The sequence below is a fragment of the Ranitomeya imitator genome, chromosome 1 (assembly GCF_032444005.1).
Source record: "Ranitomeya imitator isolate aRanImi1 chromosome 1, aRanImi1.pri, whole genome shotgun sequence".
In the NCBI taxonomy this organism is placed as follows: Eukaryota; Metazoa; Chordata; class Amphibia; order Anura; family Dendrobatidae; genus Ranitomeya; species Ranitomeya imitator.
Window position 1 is genome coordinate 106,940,077 of NC_091282.1, and position 15,684 is coordinate 106,955,760.

Below are 15,684 nucleotides of genomic sequence, written 5' to 3' on the forward strand. Positions count from 1 at the left end.
AGGCAAAGTTTGAACAGCTTAGAGATGCCCTTAATCTGGTAGACTGGGACAATATCCTCAGAAATGAGAATACAGATAATAAATGGGAAATGTTTAAGAACATCCTAAATAGGCAGTGTAAGCGGTTTATACCTTGTGGGAATAAAAGGACTAGAAATAGGAAAAACCCAATGTGGCTAAACAAAGAAGTAAGACAGGCAATTAACAGTAAAAAGAAAGCATTTGCACTACTAAAGCAGGATGGCACCATTGAAGCTCTAAAAAACTATAGGGAGAAAAATACTTTATCTAAAAAAATAATTAAAGCTGCCAAAAAGGAAACAGAGAAGCACATTGCTAAGGAGAGTAAAACTAATCCCAAACTGTTCTTCAACTATATCAATAGTAAAAGAATAAAAACTGAAAATGTAGGCCCCTTAAAAAATAGTGAGGAAAGAATGGTTGTAGATGACGAGGAAAAAGCTAACATATTAAACACCTTCTTCTCCACGGTATTCACGGTGGAAAATGAAATGCTAGGTGAAATCCCAAGAAACAATGAAAACCCTATATTAAGGGTCACCAATCTAACCCAAGAAGAGGTGCGAAACCGGCTAAATAAGATTAAAATAGATAAATCTCCGGGTCCGGATGGCATACACCCACGAGTACTAAGAGAACTAAGTAATGTAATAGATAAACCATTATTTCTTATTTTTAGTGACTCTATAGCGACAGGGTCTGTTCCGCAGGGCTGGCGCATAGCAAATGTGGTGCCAATATTCAAAAAGGGCTCTAAAAGTGAACCTGGAAATTATAGGCCAGTAAGTCTAACCTCTATTGTTGGTAAAATATTTGAAGGGTTTCTGAGGGATGTTATTCTGGATTATCTCAATGAGAATAACTGTTTAACTCCATATCAGCATGGGTTTATGAGAAATCGCTCCTGTCAAACCAATCTAATCAGTTTTTATGAAGAGGTAAGCTATAGGCTGGACCACGGTGAGTCATTGGACGTGGTATATCTCGATTTTTCCAAAGCGTTTGATACCGTGCCGCACAAGAGGTTGGTACACAAAATGAGAATGCTTGGTCTGGGGGAAAATGTGTGTAAATGGGTTAGTAACTGGCTTAGTGATAGAAAGCAGAGGGTGGTTATAAATGGTATAGTCTCTAACTGGGTCGCTGTGACCAGTGGGGTACAGCAGGGGTCAGTATTGGGACCTGTTCTCTTCAACATATTCATTAATGATCTGGTAGAAGGTTTACACAGTAAAATATCGATATTTGCAGATGATACAAAACTATGTAAAGCAGTTAATACAAGAGAAGATAGTATTCTGCTACAGATGGATCTGGATAAGTTGGAAACTTGGGCTGAAAGGTGGCAGATGAGGTTTAACAATGATAAATGTAAGGTTATACACATGGGAAGAGGGAATCAATATCACCATTACACACTGAACGGGAAACCACTGGGTAAATCTGACAGGGAGAAGGACTTGGGGATCCTAGTTAATGATAAACTTACCTGGAGCAGCCAGTGCCAGGCAGCAGCTGCCAAGGCAAACAGGATCATGGGGTGCATTAAAAGAGGTCTGGATACACATGATGAGAGCATTATACTGCCTCTGTACAAATCCCTAGTTAGACCGCACATGGAGTACTGTGTCCAGTTTTGGGCACCGGTGCTCAGGAAGGATATAATGGAACTAGAGAGAGTACAAAGGAGGGCAACAAAATTAATAAAGGGGATGGGAGAACTACAATACCCAGATAGATTAGCGAAATTAGGATTATTTAGTCTAGAAAAAAGACGACTGAGGGGCGATCTAATAACCATGTATAAGTATATAAGGGGACAATACAAATATCTCGCTGAGGATCTGTTTATACCAAGGAAGGTGACGGGCACAAGGGGGCATTCTTTGCGTCTGGAGGAGAGAAGGTTTTTCCACCAACATAGAAGAGGATTCTTTACTGTTAGGGCAGTGAGAATCTGGAATTGCTTGCCTGAGGAGGTGGTGATGGCGAACTCAGTCGAGGGGTTCAAGAGAGGCCTGGATGTCTTCCTGGAGCAGAACAATATTGTATCATACAATTATTAGGTTCTGTAGAAGGACGTAGATCTGGGTATTTATTATGATGGAATATAGGCTGAACTGGATAGACAAATGTCTTTTTTCGGCCTTACTAACTATGTTACTATGTTACTATGTTACTATTATCTGACAGAACTGAAGGGGTGTCAATACTTTGGCCACAACTGTATTACACAGCCACGTAGTTTATAAAAGCCCACGTAGCATATAGCACAACTCACGTAATATATAACAGCCCATGCACGCAGTATATAACACAGGCCACATAGTGTGTAACACAGCCCACGTATATAGCACAGCCACGTAGTATATTGCGCAGCCCACGTAGTATATTGCACAGCCATGTAGTATATTGCACAGCCCACGGAGTGTATAACAGCCCACATAGCATATAACACAGCCACATAGTTTATAACCGCCTACGTAGCATGTAACACAGCTCACGTATATAACAGCCCACGCACACAGTATATAACAGCCCACGTAGTGTATAACACAGCCCACGTAGTGTATAACACTGGCCACGTAGTGTATAGCACAGCCCACATAGTGTATAGCACAGCCCACGTAGTACATTGCACAGCCCACGCAGTACATTGCACAGCCCACGCAGTATATTGCACAGCCCACGTAGTATATAGCAATGTGGGCATCATATCCCTGTTAAACAGAATTAAAATAGTTATATACTCACCTTCCGTTGGCCATCGGATCCAGGCGAAGCGTTTACCGATGCTCCCCGCGCGCTCCGGTCTCGAGTGCATTGTGGTCTCGGTGAGTATATAACTATTTTTTTATTATTTTTAACATTAGATCTTTTTACTAGTAAAAAGTTGATAATAGCAGCGTTAACAGAGTGCTTTACACCGCGGCATAACGCGGTTTGTTAGCTCTGCCATTAACCCTATGTGAGCGCTGACTGCGGGGAGTAAGGAGCGGCCATTTTGCCGCTAGACTGTGCCCATCGCTGATTGGTCGTGGCTGTTTTGCCGCGACCAATCAGCGACTTGGGATTTCCGTTACAGAAAGACAGAAGTGACCCTTAGACAATTATATAGTAGATCTCTTCTTTGTATTTTTTTTTCTAAATCAATTTTCCTTTTAGGTGGTTTGACTATGTATACAGATGTTTAACTTGAAATACAGATTTCCATACCAAGAGACAAATGCACAACTGCCATAGCAAATATGGCTTGCAACAAAATTAACTTTTTTTTTTCCCTGGTAGAAAAAAACCCCTCTTCCTTGAACTAAATGAAAGATTACATGGAAGACGCATTGATGGGGAGAGGGGTCCTAGAACACAAAAAATCTTCCCTACAACATAAAGCTGGAGTGCTTTACCAGCCCCACATCAAGGTATTTACGAGAAGGAGGCAGTTCCTTGAGTCTAAGGTTTGCTACTTCTCTACTGCTGTAGGCTGTTGTTGAAGGTAGTTACTAGTTTCTGGCATCCTTTGGAATAGTTTGAGTGCTGACATCATGTTTGTGTAATCATCTACTTTTGCTGCATAGGCATGAGATGTCTTGTGATGTTTAGAGGTTTTCAGCAAGACACTGTTCTTCGTTTCCCAGACACTTTTCTCTGCTGGCAGAGAAGCTGACTGTTGAGTCACCTCCACACCAAGCTGGTCAAAACAAGATTCCTCTTCATCAAATGATGACGACGCCAGGAACAAATTCTGAAAAGTTTAGGAACAAAATGGGGGACATTGATCAATGACAATGTGAAAGTGAAGTAAATGGGTTTCCACCAATTATTCAAATCCCCAGACCTATATGATATATCTACTTTAGCTGTTTTAAACTATGTCGCCAGTTAGGTACTATGATGCATAGAGGCTGGAGAAGCTGAAGGATGAATCTGTCAGTCATCTCATTCTCACCGTAAGTTTGTAACATTTATCAACCTTTGCTTTCAACTTTCTTTCAGCTGGTTTAGGACCACACAAAAGTTCTACCAGTCATAAATCAACTTAGAAAATGATCCAGGAGAAAGTAGATAAGAGCTCTATATCCTGCTATCAGTCGAGCTAACTTACAGATTCCTTGTTAACGCACTCTGTTGTGTGCTATGTACTATGACACATAAAGGTTGTAAGGCTATGTGCACACGTTCCTTTTTTCGTGTTTTTTTTCGCGGTAAAAACGCTATAAAAACTCATTAAAAAAGCATACATTATGCATCGTATCATTTAGAATGCATTCTGCATGTTTTGTGCACATGATGCGTTTTTTTCCGCGAAAAAAAACGCATCGCGGAAAAGAAAAGCAGCATGTTCATTAATTTTGCGGATTTTCTGCGTTTTTCCCGCTATTCTATGCATTTGGGAAAAAACGCACCAAAAACGCGTGATAAACGCGGTAAAATCGCTGTAAAAACGCATGCGGATTTCTGGCAGAAATGTCCGGTTTTTGTCAGGAAAATTTCTGCAAGAAATCCTGACGTTTGCACATACCCTAAATGTCCAGAGACCCTGCAGGCAATGGTAGCACATTTAGACCACACAACTGTTCACAGTTGCATAAGTAACATGAAGCCTTGTGGTCTTGTGTTGAAAAATAGCTCCTGAGACACTGGAGAAATGGCTATACAATGGTGCCACGACCAAATCAATGCAATGCTGAGCTGTTTAGCTGGAATGAAGACTAGAGTGGTCCAGCTTACCACACATTATGCCACACCATAATCCCGGGAGTAGGACTGCTGTGATCATTGAGCACATCTGGGATGTCATTGGTCAGCAATTGCAAAAGAAGCTGGCATCAGCGGATTTTGATGAATTGTGTGCCTGTGTGTTCAATGTGGCAGAACATTCCTTAGACAGCCATTAACCTTATTGATAGCAGCCAAGATGTATAAGTGTGATGTTTGTGCACATGGCATTCGTCCTTAATATTCAATACAATGAGCTTCATATTTAACTATTTGCTATTAGTTTTTCAGTAGCATGTCTATCAATCCTGCAATTTTCATAATTCGAAGATTTTTCCTTCTTCAAAATGTTGTTTCCATAATGAGTGTATATCAAACATAAATCTTCCCTTGAAGCAATGCTTACCTTGGTATTACACCATCAAGTAACTAATTTTTCTCTTGTTCTATACAAATCAAAATGTATTCCGAGATATAGAAAACTAGATTAGCGTGTCAGAGAATCTGTAGGTGCACTATACCACTCCTAAATAATGGAGCTGTAATATGAGGCCTAAATTGGTCTCACCTTTCTTATTACCGATTTAATTATATCTCAATGACTTGTGTAATAAGTAATGACATGTATATGCAACTTGCTTTTGTACATACCTTTCTGCCAGGTGCTTCATTGATCTGGAAAATGTGGCTATGTTTTGGATTTGGAATTTCTTGAATATACCATTTATTTGCTCTGTGTAAAATTGAAGTGTAAGGATGACATTATTCCCACCAAGTAGCAGGTTTGAATATTGCAGATAAAGGGTTATTTACGGCAATTCTGAGCTTTAACCTTCATTGATTAAAGAATCGACATTGTAGCCATGGTGTACGTACCTGTGAACTGTGTAAGCGAAGCCTCGGACTAGTAGGACAATGGTGATGACTAGGCCAGCACAAGTAACAAATATAATGATTCGTAATTCGACAGCATCTGTTCAAAATAAGAGAAAATAGAGGCGTCCAAGTATTTGGTCTGTTTAGTGTTTCATCTAAATGACGCGTTGGGCTACAATTATTGCTGGTAAATCTGAAGCAAACCGGGACGGTCGCTGATATTTAGTTGACATTGATCAATACAGGTCCTTCTCAAAAAATTAGCATATAGTGTTAAATTTCATTATTTACCATAATGTAATGATTACAATTAAACTTTCATATATTATAGAATCATTATCCACCAACTGAAATTTGTCAGGTCTTTTATTGTTTTAATACTGATGATTTTGGCATACAACTCCTGATAACCCAAAAAACCTGTCTCAATAAATTAGCATATCAAGAAAAGGTTCTCTAAACGACCTATTACCCTAATCTTCTGAATCAACTAATTAACTCTAAACACATGCAAAAGATACCTGAGGCTTTTATAAACTCCCTGCCTGGTTCATTACTCAAAACCCCCATCATGGGTAAGACTAGCGACCTGACAGATGTCAAGAAGGCCATCATTGACACCCTCAAGCAAGAGGGTAAGACCCAGAAAGAAATTTCTCAACAAATAGGCTGTTCCCAGAGTGCTGTATCAAGGCACCTCAATGGTAAGTCTGTTGGAAGGAAACAATGTGGCAGAAAACGCTGTACAACGAGAAGAGGAGACCGGACCCTGAGGAAGATTGTGGAGAAGGACCGATTCCAGACCTTGGGGAACCTGAGGAAGCAGTGGACTGAGTCTGGTGTGGAAACATCCAGAGCCACCGTGCACAGGCGTGTGCAGGAAATGGGCTACCGGTGCCGCATTCCCCAGGTAAAGCCACTTTTGAGCTACAGAGAAGCAGCACTGGACTGTTGCTAAGTGGTCCCAAGTACTTTTTTCTGATGAAAGCAAATTTTGCATGTCATTCGGAAATCAAGGTGCCAGAGTCTGGAGGAAGACTGGGGAGAAGGAAATGCCAAAATGCCTGAAGTCCAGTGTCAAGTACCCACAGTCAGTGATGGTGTGGGGTGCCATGTCAGCTGCTGGTGTTGGTCCACTGTGTTTCATCAAGGGCAGGGTCAATGCAGCTAGCTATCAGGAGATTTTGGAGCACTTCATGCTTCCATCGGCTGAAATGCTTTATGGAGATGAAGATTTCATTTTTCAGCACGACCTGGCACCTGCTCACAGTGCCAAAACCACTGGTAAATGGTTTACTGACCATGGTATTACTGTGCTCAATTGGCCTGCCAACTCTCCTGACCTGAACCCCATAGAGAATCTGTGGGATATTGTGAAGAGAAAGTTGAGAGACGCAAGACCCAACACTCTGGATGAGCTTAAGGCCGCTATTGAAGCATCCTGGGCCTCCATAACATCTCAGCAGTGTCACAGGCTGATTGCCTCCATGCCACGCCGCATTGAAGCAGTCATTTCTGCCAAAGGATTCCCGACCAAGTATTGAGTGCATAACTGAACATTATTATTTGATGGTTTTTTTGTTTGTTATTAAAAAACACTTTTATTTGATTGGATGGGTGAAATATGCTAATTTATTGAGACAGGTTTTTTGGGTTATCAGGAGTTGTATGCCAAAATCATCAGTATTAAAACAATAAAAGACCTGACAAATTTCAGTTGGTGGATAATGAATCTATAATATATGAAAGTTTAATTGTAATCATTACATTATGGTAAATAATGAAATTTAACACTATATGCTAATTTTTTGAGAAGGACCTGTATATATCACATGGGTAGTTGTGCTGTCTAAAAATGTAAAGATTTCAACACAAACTGTCCAGAATGTGTAAAATGAAAATTGTAAATTCTGGCAGTGGTGAAACGTGTGCAAAATCTTCAACAGAGCCTACAATTATCACTAGTTTTAATAGTATCGGCCTTCTCAGATTGGCCAAAGGGACCTTTTGGCTCACCCTTGACTTTGGTGCAACTGCAACCCAGGTCCTCACTATAGTTATGTCCCTGAACTATGGTGCTTTTCCATTATCCAGAAGCTGCTACTATTACAGCTTAAATGGGTTGTCTGACCTTCTAATAAATGTCTGTGGTCAGTGTATGTGACTGTAGACTTCTGATTCCTGACAGCGTGGGGAGCACATACTGTCAGAATTCACCAGTATTGTGAGTGGAAACAGGCTGTCATGTCACCGCAAATATGTGACTTGCATGCATGCAGACACAGGCCGACTTGAATGGAGGGAAGTAAGGCACATCTAGTCTGAATGTGACCGGAAGTATGCAAATCGCATACTTGCAGTCCTGCTCTCACCAGCAATGCTAGTGAATCTTGATAATGTTTGCCCTTCGCGCTGTAAGGATTCAGAAGTCAGCAGTCACAGAGTAATTGCAGACTTTTCAGAAGACCGGACAACCAGTTTAATCTTCCATCGTACAGATTAACCATACGCTACTGCTTAGCCTTATGTGATAAAAGACTAAAGCATTATGTCCAGTTCACCGATGGCAGAAGTGATACAAAGACTACCCAGGAGGATCCAGGCAAACAGTTACCGTACTTTCATTATTGGCTGGAGATATGGGTAAATAAATTCAGTTTGTATGTATGATGATGATATCTTTGAAAAAGCAGAAATGTAAAATTCCATAACGGCAGATAAAATCTGAGAAATACCAGCCTGACGTCAGAGATAGACTTCATCTTTAATTGCCAAATTGAGTGATGAAGCTTTTGCATGATTCATACAAATTTTCCCTTCTTTAGTAACACTAGAAAAGTTGTGGAAAATGTTGTTTTCTGTAATGATTGCACAATTATGTGCGGTAAGAGTTCCAACAAAAAGCCAAACTCTTTATTTCTCTGAGCTTCACGAGTCCCATGTAAAGTAAAGCGCATTTCTATAGATGTATCTGTTAAATAATAACTTGTCCCATAGATTTGACTATTTCATCATGAAGAAATTGCCAATTCACCAGACATCACTTCCAATAGCTACCAGTCCAAAAGGACACATTGAATTGAATATACAAATTTAAAGGGAACCTGACGGATATTTCATGCTGCCCAAACCATGGAGAGCATGAATTTGATGCAGGCTGTGTTTTCTTCTAAAAAAAATATTTCTCCATATACATTCATATAGGGAATGCCTGTCAGTCTAGGGCAATGTTTCTCAAACTCCAGTCCTCACAGACCCCAACAGGTCATGTTTTCAGGATTTCCATACTGCTGCACAAGTGAGAGAACTCCTGATACTTCCATCTCCTGTGCAATACTAAGGAAATCCTGAAAACATGACCTGGTGGGGTCTGGGAGGACTGGAGTTTGGGAAACACTGGTCTAGGGGAACAGAGAGGGGAAAAGCTTCACACTAGTCATCTGAGATTCATGATCATTCAGCCATATATGTTTTTCATAGCCAGTGTCTGATTCTTGCTACCTTGGTCCAGGCAGCATGAATAAATATACCACAAATATTGTGAAAAGACAGATTGCTCGCACCATAGCTGAGAGTTTGGATGGTCTGAGGGGCACTGGGCGCTCCTGCACCTGTCACTGTCACTCCTGACACCGTCACTTCATATGTGTGCCCTCCTGTGAGCCCCTCAATCTGGTAATGTCTTTGGCTTGACGCATTCAGGAATGTATCTAGAAGGTAAACATGTTGGAGAATTTACTATTAGAAGTAAAAATGGCTATACAGAATTTAAAAAAGCAGAAAGCAATATAAAAATTGCATTAAAAAAAACATTGGATATCTCCATTCCTGGATGAAAGGGGTTTGAGAAACATGAAGCAGCAGATGACTCTGTAGAGTTCTAGTGACAGTAATCACTGCAGGGGACACTGCTGACTGAAGACGCTACCCAACTTCATGAATTGTGGTTTCTTCTCTAGTATGTTGATGCAAAGCATGTGAAACTGACGTGTTGGTGATTGCGGTTCTGTAATAGCGTGGGGAATGTCTTCACTCTCTCTGAACAGCACATTTACACCTATGCTTATCCACTGGTCCTTTGATGACTGCTGTTTGTCTGCACTTCATTCAGGATAGTTCTAGTAAATTAAATCGGAAGTTACATTGAGTAAATTTGTGCGTGTAGCTTTTCCCACTATTTAGGGCTTTGGTGTAGACTACTCCTTGAGTCGGATAGGGCAAAGTGTATTTGCACTGAAGAATATTTCATTTTTTATTTATTTTGAGGTGGGAGGTTGCAAAATGAATAACCAAGTTGTAAAGTACCAGTGAGGTAATGGGGATAGACATTCACATAACGACAGGCACGAATTATACTCAATTTGTGAATCGTGACTGAAGATAGTGACAGATGAGACAGAGTTGGAAACCAGGCCAGAAGCCAAAGGATCCACTATATTCAGGGCTTGTTACATACATACAGTAGAGACCAAAAGTTTGGACACACCTTCTCATTTAACCCCTTCATGACCCAGCCTATTTTGACCTTAAAGACCTTGCCGTTTTTTCCAATTCTGACCAGTGTCCCTTTGAGGTAATAACTCAGGAACGCTTCAACGGATCCTAGCGGTTCTGAGATTGTTTTTTCGTGACATATTGGGCTTCATGTTAGTGGTAAATTTAGGTCAATAAATTCTGCGTTTATTTGTGATAAAAACTGAAATTTGGCGAAAATTTTGAAAATTTCGCAATTTTCACATTTGAATTTTTATTCTGTTAAACCAGAGATTTATGTGACACAAAATAGTTAATAAATAACATTTCCCACATGTATACTTTACATCAGCACAATTTTGGAAACAAAATTTTTTTTTGCTAGGAAGTTATAAGGGTTAAAATTTTACCAGCGATTTCTCATTTTTACAACGAAATTTCAAAACCATTTTTTTTAGGGACCACCTCACATTTGAAGTCAGTTTGAGGGGTCTATATGGCTGAAAATACCCAAAAGTGACACCATTCTAAAAACTGCACCCCTCAAGGTACTCAAAAGCACATTCAAGAAGTTTATTAAGCCTTCAGGTACTTCACAGCAGCAGAAGCAACATGGAAGGAAAAAATGAACATTTAACTTTTTAGTCACAAAAATTATCTTTTAGCAACAATTTTTTTATTTTCCCAATGGTAAAAGGAGAAACTGAACCACGAAAATTGTTGTCCAATTTGTCCTGAGTACGCCGATTCCTCATATGTGGGGGTAAACCACTGTTTGGGCACACGGCAGGGCTCGGAAGGGAAGGTGCGCCATTTGACTTTTTGAATGGAAAATTAGCTCCAATTGTTAGCGGACACCATGTCGCGTTTGGAGAGCCCCTGTGTGCCTAAACATTGGAGCTCCCCCACAAGTGACCCCATTTTGGAAACTAGACCCCCAAAGGAACTAATCTAGATGTGTGGTGAGGACTTTGAACCCCCAAGTGCTTCACAAAGTTTATAATGCAGAGCCGTGAAAATAATAAATACGTTTTCTTTCCTCAAAAATAATTATTTAGCCCAGAATTTTTTATTTTCCCCAAGGGTTACAGGAGAAATTGGACCCCAAAAGTTGTTGTCCAGTTTCTCCTGAGTACGCCGATACCCCATTTGTGGAAGTAGTGACTTTTGAAATGCAGACTTTGATGGAATGGTCTGCGGGCATCACGTTGCGTTTGCAGAGCCCCTGGTGTGCCTAAACAGTAGAAACCCCCCACAAGTGACCCCATTTTGGAAACTAGACCCCCAAAGGAACTTATCTAGATATGTGGTGAGCACAGTCCGCAGCAGTTTCCCATGAGTTTACAGTTCAATCTAAACCTATGGGAAACAAAAATCGCTGTACACATGCTGCAGAAAAACTGCACGGAAACGCAGCGGTTTACATTCCGCAGCATGTCACTTCTTTCTGCGGATTCCACAGCGGTTTTACAACTGCTCCAATAGAAAATCGCAGTTGTAAAACCGCAGTGAAATGCGCAGACAAACCGCGGTAAATCCGCCATAAATCTGCAGCAGTTTAGCACTGCGGATTTATCAAATCTGCAGCGGAAGAATCCGCAGAGGAACAGAATACGTGTGCACATACCGTACCCTAACCCTAACCTTAGTGGGAAAAAAAAAATTCTTTATTTTTTTATTGTCCCTACCTATGGGGGTGACAAAGGGGGGGTCATTTATTATTTTTTTTTATTTTGATCACTGTGATAGATTATATCTCAGTGATCAAAATGCACTTTGGAACGAATCTGCCGGCGGGCGCACTGCGCATGCGCCCGCCATTTTGGAAGATGGCGGCGCCCAGGGAGAAGACGGACGGACCCCGGCAGGATCGGTAAGTATGATGCGGTGGGGGGGAGCACGGGGGGGATCGGAGTATGGGGGGGTGGAACGGAGTATGGCGGGGTGGAACGGAGCACGGGGGGGGTGATTGGAGCACGGGGGAGCGGACAAGAGCACGGGGGAGCGGAGCACAGGACGGAGCGATGCATAGCACTGATCGGAGGACTGGGGGGCGATCGGTGGGGTGGGGGCACATTAGTGTTTCCAGCCATGGCCGATGATATTGCAACATCGGCCATGGCTGGATTGTAATATTTCACCAGTTTTAATACGTGAAATATTACAAATCGCTCTGATTGGCAGTTTCACTTTCAACAGCCAATCAGAGCGATCGTAGCCATGGGGGGTGAAGCCACCCCCCCTGGGCTGTACTACCACTCCCCCTGTCCCTGCAGATCGGGTGAAATAGGAGTTAACCCTTTCACCCGATCTGCAGGGACGCGATCTTTCCATGACGCCACATAGGCGTCATGGGTCGGATTGGCACCGACTTTCATGACGCCTACGTGGCGTCAAAGGTCGGGAAGGGGTTAAAGATTTTTCTGTATTTTCAGGACTATGAAAATTGTACATTCACACTGAAGGCATCAAAACTATGAATTAACAAATGTGGAATTATTTACTTAACAAAAAAGTGTGAAACAACTGAAAATGTCTTTTTCTAGGTTCTTATAAACTTATCCTCAGAAGCAGAGGTGACTCTTGGTGTTTCTTTCCTGGGGCGGTCATCATGTGAACTAGTTTCTTTGTAGCGCTTGATGGTTTTTGCCACTGCACTTGGGGACACTTTCAAAGTTTGCCCAATTTTTCGGACTGACTGACCTTCATTTATTAAAGTAATGATGGCCACTCGTTTTTCTTTACTTAGCTGCTTTTTTCTTGCCATAATACAAATTCTATCAGTCTATTCAGTAGGACTATCAGCTGTGTATCCACCAGACTTTTGCACAACACAACTGATGGTCTCAACCCCATTTATAAGGCAAGAAATCCCACTTATTAAACCTAACAGGGCACACCTGTGAAGTGAAAACCATTCCCGGTGACTACCTCTTGAAGCTCATCAAAAGAATGCCAAGAGTGTGCAAAGTCATCAAAGCAAAAGGTGGCTACTTTGAAGAACCTAGAATATAAGACATAATTTCGATTGTTTCACACTTTTTTGTTAAATATATAATTCCACATGTGTTAATTCATAGTTTTGATGCCTTTAGTGTGAATGTACAATTTTCATAGTCATGAAAATACAGAAAAATCTTTAAATGAGAAGGTGTGTCCAAACTTTTGGTCTGTACTGTACATGAACAAAATTATTGGTATCCTGTTAAAGTAATAAAAATCCTCAATGGTCACTGAAATAGCTTGAAACTGCCAAAAGTATTTAGTTTTTGGGTTATAGGATGCACTTTTTCCCCAAAAAATTTGGGTGGGAATAATCCAAATGTAGCTTACCGGGGAACGCAACTGTGGTGGGGCAAAGTCAGAGGAGGCAGGGTCGCTGCCGCAGGAAGCTGGTGTCCGCAGTGGTGGAGCGACGCTGCGGGCCTCAGGAAGAGGGGGTGTTTGGTGGAGCGACGCTGCGGGCCTCAGGAAGAGGGGGTGTTTGGTGGAGTCTCCTTACTTCCCATTGTTTTTATTGTGGTGGACTTCGGGAAAATGGCTGCTGGATGCGGTGCATGCGCAGAATGAGATCTCGGAAGCATTGCTCTCCTGCCAGTGCTGCCAGCTCCCTGCAGCAGTGACCCTGCCTCCTGTGAACCTGCTCCATGACAGCCGCCCACCCCCAGTAAGCTACTGTAAAATCAGACTATAAGATGCAACACCATTTTGTTAACAAACATAGCTTTCCTATTTTCCTCCCCAAAATTTAGGGTGTGTCTTATGGTCCGGTGCATCTTATAGTCCACAAAATACAGCAATTTTCAATCTAAATGTTCTCAATATTGACTAATGAAAATCATACATTGCTTTTACATTGCGGTTCAAAAGAAAAATAATACAAAAAAAAAAAATGTCTGGACAAACATGTAATCAGTCAGTCTGTGTATTTAAAGGGTGAAAAGTAGTCACTGTGCTGTTTGGTATCATAGTGTGTATCACACTGAAGATGGACCACAAAAAGCTAAGGAGATAAAGAAAATTTTAGACAATAATGGTAACAGTTAAGACTATAATATCATCTCCAAACTGTATGTTCCTGTGACTACAGTTGCACATATTATTCAGACGTTTAAGATCTATGGGACTGTAGCCAACCTCCCTGGACGTGGCCGCAGAAGGAAAATTGATGACAAATGGAAGAGACAGATAATAAATGGTAACCAAAGAGCCCAGAACAACTGCTAAGGTGATAACAGGTGAACGCCAAGGAAAATCAGTGTCACATCGCACCATCCATCACTGTCCTGGCCAAAATGAATTGCTGGGAGAAGTACTAGAGCCATAGACAAACCCCAAGGGCACTTGATAACATAATTTACATATTAATAAAAGTCAAATTTCTGATCGTACAGACCAGTAATAAGCACCGTTTATAATATTTTATGCTGCCCCGTCCTGGACTAGGTCTGCTTGCGCAGGGTTGATGTATTTGACCGGTTCCCTTTAAGTATGACTTACAATAAAAAGTTATATTGTGGTCCTGTGTTAGCCAGATGAATGATTGTCCCTCTGACCCTTATAATGCTGAATTTCAGAGACTGGGAGTGTGACCTGCGTTATGTATGTGGTGTTTAATCAAACGTCTCTTCAATCAAAATAACCTGACAAATATTTTGTATAAAGAGCAGCCAAATGTTCATATGGCAGATCACACCAGCAATAAAGGGAAAAACTGATGGGAGCCCAGAGAAATGTAAGAATCACTCAGGGTCATGAGGATGCAGCAATTACTGCTGTCTTTACTTTTCCGCTACTTTAATGCTCGCTGTGCAAATGTTGTAGATGGCAGCTGATAACAAAGCAGATAAAGAAATGTGTAACCGCAGTAAGGTATTTTTATTTATTCATTTCCTGTGCAGTGTCAGGTTTTCTGTTCTATAATGAAATACAAAATGGAATATAATCCAGAAAAAAAAGAGCAATTCTTGTGTTAGAGGAACCATATTTGACCAATACAAATGAATCCACCTAGAGGAATTACACAGTGAAGAAAGAGCTCTGCGCACAATGAAAAAAACATGTCCCTTTCATGTGAACTGCCTTAGATAAACAGGGTCCTAATGATTGTGGTCTCCGTGGGTGCCCATGCGGGAGGGGGCCCGCTCATGCCAGCACCTACTTCAGCCAGATGTGAGTCCGAGGACACACATTCAGCTGAAAGGTATTGCAGGGCAGGGACCCTCTGGCTCCCGGCACTGCAATACACGCCAACGGCCAATCAGAGGCCTGCAGTTGACATCTGATTGACAGTCATGAGCGGCGTATGGGGGTCATTATACCAAAATGGGGTCCAGGATAGGGATCATTATACAAGGAAGGGGCCCAGGATAGGGGTTATTCCACCAGGATGAGGGTCATACTGAAAGGGGCCCAAGAATGGGGTCATTATACCAGGATGGGGATCATTATACCAGAATGGGGTCCAGGATGGAGATCATTATACAAGGAGGGGTCCAGGATGGGGGTCATACTGAAAGGGGCCTAGTAATGAGGTCATTATACCAGAATGGGGTCCAGGATGGAGATCATTATACAAGGAAGGGGTCCAGGATAGGG

The 15,684-nt window shown here is 41.6% G+C and overlaps 1 protein-coding gene across 1 annotated transcript in view; it reads right to left on the bottom strand.

Annotated features, from left to right (window-relative positions):
* Window positions 1-3,481: 3,481 nt before the first annotated feature.
* LOC138657631 (interleukin-6 receptor subunit beta-like) overlaps window positions 3,482-15,684 on the bottom strand; it is a 129,215-nt gene continuing 117,012 nt past the window's right edge. The window contains exons 13-16 of the mRNA XM_069745366.1: window positions 9,177-9,323; window positions 5,614-5,710; window positions 5,389-5,470; window positions 3,482-3,763 (exon numbers count right to left, since the gene is read on the bottom strand). Of these exons, the coding sequence (XP_069601467.1) occupies window positions 3,482-3,763; window positions 5,389-5,470; window positions 5,614-5,710; window positions 9,177-9,323 (608 nt within the window). The remainder of the gene's footprint in view (window positions 3,764-5,388; window positions 5,471-5,613; window positions 5,711-9,176; window positions 9,324-15,684) is intronic.